The sequence below is a fragment of the Myotis davidii genome, unplaced genomic scaffold (assembly GCF_000327345.1).
Source record: "Myotis davidii unplaced genomic scaffold, ASM32734v1 scaffold233, whole genome shotgun sequence".
NCBI classification, from domain to species: Eukaryota; Metazoa; Chordata; class Mammalia; order Chiroptera; family Vespertilionidae; genus Myotis; species Myotis davidii.
In genome coordinates, this window is record NW_006285917.1 from 3,216,200 (window position 1) to 3,226,736 (window position 10,537).

Genomic DNA, 10,537 nt, shown 5'->3' on the forward strand with positions numbered 1-10,537 from the left:
CCTGAAACCTAAATCATCTCCCCCCCCCATTAGAAATAATAATGTAAAAACTAATCTGTTCCCGACCCCCAAATGATTCCTTGTTTTAACCTTCTTTGTATACAGCACATGTCTAATGTACTGTTTAATATATAAACACTTTAAAAACAAAAGGACATAAAATAAAAGCAACAATTTAACAAAAAGGAAATGGAATGTACAGTAAAAAATAAAAATTTACATACATCCTAGAACTTACCTTTAGTATTGAGAGCTATTGATGACTGAGGAGCGATGGAGGGATGTTATTGTTGGAGAGTCCCCTTCCATAAAAAGCTTCAGGTAGCTGTTCTCCTGGATCCTTTCTTTTGTCTCTTTGCTCCGCTAGACCATGCTTCAGGCTCCCTGGGCCTCTGTCTCACAGAAGACCTATCCAGTGATGTTTGTTTTTGCCTGTGTTTTAACACTTGCCTGAAGCAAAACACTTGCACTGTCAATGAACAAGTTTATTGCAAGGTTTGTTATTCCTTTGTCATGGTGATATTTCTCAAATATTCACAGCACAGATTCCTGAGCAGTTGACACCAGATTTAGCAGTAAACTGACTCATACTCCAGCATTCTCTTCTTTGTCATCTGAGAGACTCATGACTCATTATATAGGTATCAGCATGAAAGGATTGTTAGGTCCAGACTGAAGTTTTCAACCGAGACAGTTTTCGGTGGCCGAGAACTGAATTGTTTGAGATAGGAGACATTCGAGAACCAAGGTTTGACTGTGTAAGTAAAGTGGTTCTGTGCTTTGTTTATTTTTCCTTAAGTGCTATACAGTGGCTTTTGGAATGTACCCTTTTGTTTTTTCTGTGTGTGTGAGTGAGCAATTTAATATCTTCCTTTACATATTCACCACTTCTATTGAGTTTTGTCGTAAAGAATTCTATAGAAACATTGGAACAGGGGCCTGCTCCTCTATCTTATTACTTAACAAACCACCCCTAAGATGTAGTGGCTTGAAACAATAATTTGACTTCTCATGAATTCCTGGATGGATTGTGCAGATTTGCATTATGTTGGACAATCAAGATGGCTCTCTCACATGTACAGTACCTCAGGAAACTTCTATTCCACTTACTACCAGCTAGTTCATACATAATTTTAGAAGAGTGTATTCTGAGATCATAGTTCATTAGAATCACTTTGCCCAAATGGAGAAGATATAAACTTTCTAAGAATTGAAAACCTTTTTATGTCTTGACTTCAATTAATAATATAATTTTTAGCCTTGACCACCGGGTGGCTCAGTTGATTGGAATGTTCTCTCGTACATCAAAACATTGTGGGTTCAGCCGGAACCGGTTTGGCTCAATGGATAGAGCGTCGGCCTGCGGACTGAAAGGTCCCAGGTTCGATTCCGGGCGAGGGCATGTACCTGGATTGCGGGCACATCCCCAGTAGGAGATGTGCAGGAGGCAGCTGATCGATGTTTCTCTCTCATCGATGTTCCTAACTCTCTATCTCTCTCCCTTCCTCTCTGTAAAAAATCAATAAAATATATTTTTAAAAAAACAAAACAAAACATTGTGGGTTCAATTCCCAGTTAGGGCACATACCTAGGGTGGGGGTTCAATCCCCCGTTGGGGTGGGTACAGGAGGTACCCAAATCGATATTTCTCCCTCTCTCTTCCTCTTGCTAAACATATCCTCAGTGAGAATTTTTAAGAAATCTAAAAAGAGTATAATTTTTAGGAATCATCTGTGTTAGAAAATACTATACTGATAAGTCTTTTGGATTTGGTATATACAGGTTTAGCATGCCCAGATGTCATCTGTGCCTTGTTTTGTCATGGCAAATACACAAAAGTAGAAATGAACTTTTAAAAGATATAAACAGGTTCATAAGCCAGTTGGTCTAGCCCAGGGGTGGGCAAACTTTGTGACTCGAGGGCCACAATGGGTTCTTAAACTGGACCGGAGGGCCGGAACAAAAGCATGGATGGAGTGTTTGTGTGAACTAATATAAATTTAAAGTAAACATCATTACATAAAAGGGTACGGTCTTTTTTTTTTTTTAGTTTTATTCATTTCAAACGGGCCGTAGTTTGCCCACGGCTGGTCTAGCCCATATACAGACTTTTGTAGTTATCAATTGGTTGCTGCCTTCTGTAGCAGATGCTATGGCATATACTTTGGACTATAATAGCAGTGAACTAGTGTATTTCCTGAATACTATTATCTATTAGTATTTTCTAATAATATATAGGATCCCTGGGCATATCCCAACACAGCTTTTAAGACCTTAACAGGCTCAAAATATTTAGGTCCTTTTATTTTTTTAATTTAACTAATTATTTTAAAAATACTTTTATTGATTTCAGAGCGGAAGGGGGAGAGAGACAGAAACATCAATGTTGAGAGGGAATCATTGATCGGCTGCCTCTTGCATGCCCCCTACTTGGGATTGAGTCCCTAACTTGGGCACGTGGTCTGGCCTGGAATCAAACCGTGACCTCCTGCTTTGTAGGTTGGCTGGGCTATTTTTTTTTTTATTTTGAGAGCATGTTTATTAAAGCTGAGGACAGTGAAACAAGGAAGGGCTTAATATAGAAGAAGCAACAGGAGAGAGACTAGGTGGGGCTGATTTTCCTCTCTAGAAATGTTAAAGGTAAGAAATGAGCCAAGTCAGGGCTGCTTTGGCTCACTGGAAAGTCAGAAGAAAGGGGGCATTGAAGACAGGTTCAGGGGGTTAGCCTGGGACGAGCTGCCACTACCCAGTGCTCCCCTGGTTGGTGGGGACCCTTACAGCTTACAGGGGTCCTCGAACTATGGCCCGTGGGCCACATGCGGCCCGCCGAAAACATTTATCTGGCCGGCCGGGTGTTTTTGCCGCCACTGCCTGTCCTGCTTAGCAGCCAACTCGTCCCAGGCCCACAGTGCGCATGTGTGGAATGTCTGAGGGACAGTGAACTGGCCCCCTGTTTAAAAAGTTTGAGGACTTCTGGTAGGAGATGTATGCCTGAGAGGGAAGAAGGGTGTGGGCATGCTCCCAAGAGGGAGCGTGCCCCGTTCTTTTGGAGAACATTTTAAGGGGGACTCTTTCAACCCTGAATATGGAATTGAATATCCTTATAGAGTGGATCCAACAAGACTTCTTTGCTTCAAACCAGCATCCTGCACACCCCACACTGGGGATGGAGCCCGCATCCCAGGCCTGTGACCGGGAGTCGAACCATGACCTCCCGGTTCAGAGGCTGATGCTCCACCGCTCAGCCATGCCAGCTGGGCCAGATGGTGTTTTTCATGAAAGCTGATATCAGCATTTTGGCAACCATATCACACTGTTTATCTCATTGAAATCGATTTTTTTTAAAGCCCTAGTCCAGCAGTTCTCAACCTGTGGGTCGCAACCCCTTTGGTGGTCGAACGATCCTTTCCCAGGGGTCACCTAAGACCATCCTGCATATCAGATATTTACATCACGATTCATGACGGTAGCAACATTACAGTTATGAAGTAGAAACGAAAATAATTTAATAGTTGAGTCACAACATGAGGAACTGTATTTAAAGGGCCAGAAGGTTGAGAACCACTGCGGGCCTAGTCTTTCTTACATATATTGGATCACTTGGCTGTTTCTAGTTTAAAGTGTATGGCTTGATTTATCCTTATTAAATCTTATCCTGTTAGATTTAGCCTCCTGTTCCAGCCAATTAGAATTATTTTACAAGTTGATTGTATCATATAGGATATTTGCTTTTCCATCCCAGATTCCTGTGATTTGCATATTTGATCATCATCCTTTTCAGTGTCCTTATCAAGTCATTTATTTGTTTAAAATGTTGCAGAGGACGAGTTTCTCTGGGGTCGTGTGGAATACTACTATACCTCCTAGTTTATTTGCACTCTTTAGGTACAGTTGTATAGTTATCTGTAAAGCCACTTAACTATAGCATAATTCATATTTTTCACCTTGAACAGAGATATCAAGAGAGACTTTATTTTATACATTGCTAAAATCCAGAAATATTTATGTTTCCAGCATTCCCCGGTCAAATCATATAAAAAGGGAATATGAGTTTGTTTGCTTATGGCTCCTAGTGATTCCTGATGCCCTGCCTAAATACTCAAACTATTCTTTTAAAAATCTCTTAGTCTTGCCCAGATTTCATGTCAGATCACTTTGGTTAAGGTAGGGAGACTATACTTGCCTCATTTTAAAAATTACTACTACTACAGAAAAGATAGGAGAAAAACAGGAATTGAGATGTTCTTTGTCTCTGCTTCATATTAACTAGTCATATGCCATTTACATCAAAGAGCGGACCTGTGCTTCTCTTACCTTTTTTGCAAGTCTCAGCGCATTGTGGGTTTCAGCTCAAGCTTGCTTCTTATTTATGTCAGTACCACTTTAAAAATAGTTCCTTTCCTTTTGTATGTATTTTTACTGTGCACCCCCTTCTAATTCTGAGTTGATTGGTGAGTTTTTTGTCTAGTCTTTGTAGACACCTCCAATCCTCTCCCCGCGCCATCTCAGATAATGTGAAATTGGCAGAACTTCATTTTTGAGAACCTCAATCTTGTGTTCCCTTTTAGTACCTCACATCCATGGGCTTGGGTCCTGTCCTCACTTTTGAAGCCTATTCTTTAAAAAGCTAGGAATCACATCTGCTGTGTTCCTTGTTCTTCCTGTCTATTTGGCTGGGTTGCTTTCTTTTGAGGCTCCACCACGTCCTCTTTTCTGATCAGTTTCTTCTTGGTCAAATTAGGTTCAGAATATAATTCTACTTATTTCTTATGTCTTCTGGGTGGTAGAATAATTAGCAACGCAATTTTTAAAATTATATGTGCTGCTTTTTAGTTTAATGAGGTTTTTCACTAGATGTTCAGCTAGCAGAAATCTTTTATCATTTTGTGACAGCAGACTCTTAACCAAGAAAGTAAGATAATTTCACCATTACTCAGTAGTCAGGACATCTCACTGGCTTCATATTAAAACTTGCAGGGCATCTCTTTCCCAAAAATCCAAGGAAATCAGTTATTTTCTCTCCTCTTTAAAGATGTTATGACCAGTTACTTTTTAAAAATGTCTTATCCAGCATTTGTTGGTGTTCTTTTTAAAAATATTTTTTTATTGCCGAAACCAGTTTGGCTCAGCGGATAGAGCGTTGGCCTGCGGACTGAGGGGTCCCAGGTTCGATTCTGGTCAAGGGCATGTACCTGGGTTGCGGGCACATCCCCAGTAGGAGGTATGCAGGAGGCGGCTGATCGATGTTTCTCTCTCATCGATGTTTCTGACTCTCTATCTCTCTCCCTTCCTCTCTGTAAAAAATCAATAAAATATATTTTAAAAAATACATTTTTTTATTGATTTTTGAGAAAAAAATCAATAAAAAACATTGATTTGTTATCCCACGTATTTATGGATTCATTGGTTGATTATTGTATGTGCCCTGATCAGGGATCAACCTAACAACGTTGGCATATCCAGACAATGCTCTAACCAGCTCAGCTCCCTAAGCCAGGGCCTTTATGACCAGTTATTTACTGGATTTATTTTTTCTTTTGAAGCTGACCTCAGAATAGAATGTAGTATCTTCAATTCTTGCCCTTTTACAGTATAACTGATATAGTGATACTAAGGGCCCAGTGCACGAACTTGTGCACCTTGAAAGGAACTGTGGCCTGCGAGGCTGCGGTAGGCACAGGGCCGGGTCTCGGCCCATCCTCCGTGCCCCCCTCCCAGGTCCCTCCCACTGCAGCCCCAGGACCCCTGTCTAGCAGGGGGAAGTGGAGAAGCCCTCAGGGGCAATTAGGGCTGGAAGCCACGACTTGCACCCGCTGATGGCGCAGAGCAAATGGGACTGGCGCTGGGCACCAGCAGTGGATGCGAGTCGTGGCTCCGGCACTGGCTGCGGGTGCAAGCAGGGCTGGTGCTAGCAGTGGGTGTGAGTGGTGGCTCCAGCACCAGCAGCAGGTGTGAGTGGGGCCAGCGCCAGCAGCAGGTGCGAGCACTGGGCAGGACCATGGCGCGTGGGAGCAAAGAATTTTCAGTAACCACCAGAGGCTCGCCCCAATGACAGTGACTGGTGCCCTGCCTTGGTCTGGCGCCCCCGCTCACCTGCTCCACCATCTGGCCACGGCTGATGCCTGCCATGTTCCACGCATGCCCCCTGGTGGTCAGCGCACATCATAGCGACTGGTTGTTTGGTTGTTCTGCCGTTCGGTCTATTTGCATATTAGCCTTTTATTATATAGGATTGGCATCTTTTCAGATATTTTCATCATGGTGAAATGAAGGTTATAAAATAGAGAAGTTAGGAGCTCATGACATCTTACTGTCCCCGGTTAGTTTCTAATTTCCTTAGATGCTATGGACACCTGTCTGCTTGCCTCTCTTATTCAAGATAGAGCTCATCTAACCTCTCCCTTTCTGTGCTGTAGGATCTTTTAGAAGAGGGCATTCCACAGCTGGTAGGCCTGAGGGAGAAAATTAAACCATAGTTGTGAATTAGTAGAGACTAGTCAGAGAAGGGTAATTTATATCAGAAGCAGCTCTTCAGGGAATCCCAGTTACTTACAGGGAAGATCACTGTTAGTAATGATTTCTGCTAGGCCTCTACTCCCAGGTATGTATTTCCACTTAGCGATGCATATTTTAAAAATACACAGTACTTAGCCCTTGCTGGTGTGGCTCAGTTGGTAGGAGTGTTGTCCTATTCACCAAAAGGTGGGGAGTGCGTTTGGCTCCTGGTCAGGGTACATACCCAGGTTGTTGTGTTCAAGCCCCTGTCAGGATGCATGCAGGAGGAAACTGATCAATGTTTCTCTCTCACATCGATATTTCTCTCTCACTCTTTATCTCCCTCCCTTCCACCCCTCTCCCTTCCTCTCTCTAAAAATTAATTTAAAAAAATTTAAATATATATATACATACAATTTATCTTTTTAACAGTAAGATTTCTGTATCCTTATCCTCGATTAGAAGTACTATGAGATGTTGAGAATTCCAAAATGATTACAGTGTATTAGGGCTGAGTATTTGGGACAATGAAAATAAACAAAAGTATGAATCATACCAACAAATATCTATCTATCTATCTATCTATCTAAAAGGCTAATATAAAAGGGTCCCCTTGGGAGTTTGAGCAGGAGCCTGGGAGTTCAATCGCTCGCTTGCTATGACATGCTCTGACCACCAGGGGGTGGCACGGAAAGAAGGAAGGTGCTGGCCGGCAGCTGGAAGGAAGGCCTCAGCTGGCAGCTGGAAGGCCCCGATCAGCCTTGATCACTGGCCAGACCTAGGGACTCTACCCAAGCACAAATTTTGTGCATCAGGCCTCTAGTTTACTAATAAGCACATTAAAAAGTTATTCCTTCAAATTGCATATGTTTCACTGAATGAATTAAATACATGAAGGAATCAGAGAATATAATAAAATGCCAAATTATGCATTGTTAGCAACTATTATACATTGTTAGAGTCTACCAGAGTGGGATTTCCTAATCTGCACTCAACTTACCTCTGAGAAGGAGGAGACTTCTCTGTATTTCCAAAATTGTTCCTCGTTGAATTTGTTACTGTTGTGGTATAAGCAGGGGCCTGGAACTGTAGTTACTGGAGACCTTTAGCCTCCACCTATAGGAATGTGGAATTTACAGCAGAGTAAAAGAAATTCAGTGTACCAAGAACATGAGTAATTCAGATATATTTGAGGTTTTTAGATCCTAAATCCTCTGATGAGAAAATATAGTTTTATGTATTGAGTTTAGCTGTACTATTTTGAGTTAATTTTAGGGGTAACTTTAGAATCCATTTTAGAATTCCAGCTTCAAATGATAGTCCTTTGCTTAGTCATGAGGGATTAGGTGTAATGCCACATTATATTGAGAAGTCTAGGAACTGTTGCTATATATTACCCTTGCTAGGCACTGACATTTGAGAAGGAAGAAAAACACTCTACATTCCTAAAGGCTGAGCTGTTGCTATGTTGCAATATCTTATTTTCCTTGATTCCTGGTAATCTTCACTAGCCCTTCCTTTCAAGGAATCATCAAATGTGATGTACTTAAGGATGTATAGCACCTTGGCCCAGTAGTTCAGTTGGTTAGCTCAGTTGGTTAGAGCATTGTCCTGATACGCCAAGGTTGTGAGTTTGATCCCCGGTAAGGGCACATGCAAGAATCAGCCATTCTCCCCCTCCTCCTTTCCCTCCTCCACCTCTCTCAAATCAATAATTTTTTAAAAAATTTAGAAAAAAAAATGTATGGCAATAAAGTCTCCCAAAGACTAACATCTTTTATTGCTCTATAATAAAAGGAATATGTGTGTGTCCTCTCTCTCTCTTTCTCTCTCATGCTCTCTCTTTCTGTAAATATCTAATAACTGAGAGTGCTACTAAGTGACCAACAGGTGGGTAGCATATACCAAGTATATGCTGGACAAAGGGATGATTCATGTCCTGGGTGGGACAGAGCAGGACAGCATGAGATTTCATCACACTACTCAGAATGGTTTGCAACTTGAAATTTAGGAACTGGTTATTTCTGAAAATTTCCATTTAATGTTTTCAGGCTGCATGTGACTGAAACTGTGGATAAAGGGGGACTGCTCAATAAAGATACTGCAGTTGGTGCATTTCAGAGAACAGATATATTACTGAGTGTCCTAAACTGTGACTTTGGAACTCTATATACGATTTTCAGAGCCCTTTTAGAAACACCTGTCTGTGTTCCCTAGAAACACAGTCTGGGCATTTAGGTGGTTTTAACAGTGAATATCTGTCATTACTCACATTGTTGTGGTCAGTGGGATATCACAGCTGGTAATCTGAACTGAATAGTTGGGAAGAAACTCCAAAGAAGTGAGTAATATTTACGGTTTGCCAAAGCAACTTGCAGTTAAATTGCTTCCACAATAAATCTGCTCTTGCACCTTTGTCAGATGTTAACAAAAGTCATTTATGTGCTTTATTTCAGTGATGTCCTTGCCTTGCCCATTTTTAAGCAAGAAGAGTCAAGTCTGCCTCCTGATAATGAGAATAAAATCCTACCTTTTCAGTATGTGCTTTGTGCTGCCACCTCTCCAGCAGTGAAACTCCACGACGAAACCCTGACATATCTCAATCAAGGTTAGATGCATCCTTGTTTGTTAGTATTACTGCACACTTGCTGGATTCATGACATTTAATTAGGTACACTTTATGTAAACAGTGCACCTTTTGGCCCAGCCAGTGTGCTCAGTGGTTGAGCGTCGACCCATGAACCAGGCGGTTGAGGTTCGGTTCCTGGTCAGGCTACATGCCTGGAGTTTCAGGCTCAATGCCAAGTGGGGGGTTGAGAGGGGGAGGCCGATCGGTGATACTCTCTCCCTCTCCCTTCATCTCTCTGAAATCCATATAAATATTTTTTTAAAGTGCACCTTTCTAGGGTAGACTGTCAAAATCCAAGGCTTACTTCAGATATTTGAGTTTTAATGTCATGTGTGATATCTATTAATAGCTTCTTCTGTCTGTGTGCCCATTTTTAGTTTCCATCTCCCTCTTTTTTCTAATCCATGTTCCCTGAACATCCTCATTGGTTACTATTTGAGAAGAATTACCCTACTCAGCATTATTGTTTATCAGTTGTATGGCCTTGGACAAGGTGCATAAACTCTTTTTTTTTTCTTTATTGATTAAAATATTACATATGTGTCCTTATCTCCCCCATTGTCCCCCCACCCCAACCCCGCTCGTGCCCTCAACCCCCTAGTGTCTGTGTCCATTGGTGATGCTTATATGCATGCATACAGATCCTTTAGTTGATCTCTCCCCTCCTTCTCCCCAGCCCCTGCCTTTCCTCTGAGGTTTGACGGTCTGATGGATGCTTCTATGTCTCTGGATCTGTTTTTGTTCATCAGTTTATGTTGTTCATTATATTCCACAAATGAGTGAGATCATGTGATATTTATCTCTCCCTTCCCCCACCAGCCCCTGCCTTTCCTCTGAGGTTTGACGGTCTGATGGATGCTTCTCTGTCTCTGGATCTGTTTTTGTTCATCAGTTTATGTTGTTCATTATGTTCCACAAATGAGTGAGATCATGTGATATTTATCTTTCTCTGACTGGCTTATTTCGCTTAGTATAATGTTCTCCAGGTCCATATTTTTTTAAAAAACCAACCTATTTATTCTATCTCATAAAAAATGTCTGAAGGCATGAGTCTAGGGCTAGCATCTCAGTTCTGCAAAGAAATCAGGGGCCATGCTCTTGCTATTTTTCTGTGACTCCATCCTTAGCAAATGTATCTGTCTAGCTGTTACCTAAAAACCTTAATGACTGGTGCTAGGAGACTGCATTTGGCCTGGGGATGTCTGCTGGATGCCCATAGATTTATGATACTCTAATCCCAGAGCTGGGAGGGCCTTACAAGTCTGTTCTTTACCCATCGTGACTGGTAATATGTCAATCATCTGGGCTGAGTTTATGAAGTGTTTTGGGCATGCATATGTCTGAGTAAATGTGAAACTCCGAAAGAGAGAAAGAATACCCGAGACTCGAGAAATAACATGTACTTTGATTCAG

General features: G+C 41.7%; 1 protein-coding gene across 1 annotated transcript in view; it reads left to right on the forward strand.

Annotated features, from left to right (window-relative positions):
• TFCP2 (transcription factor CP2) overlaps nt 1-10,537 on the forward strand; it is a 73,326-nt gene that overhangs the window by 37,780 nt on the left and 25,009 nt on the right. Inside the window, exon 2 of the mRNA XM_015559560.1 lies at nt 8,952-9,103. Within this exon, the coding sequence (XP_015415046.1) occupies nt 8,952-9,103 (152 nt within the window). The remainder of the gene's footprint in view (nt 1-8,951; nt 9,104-10,537) is intronic.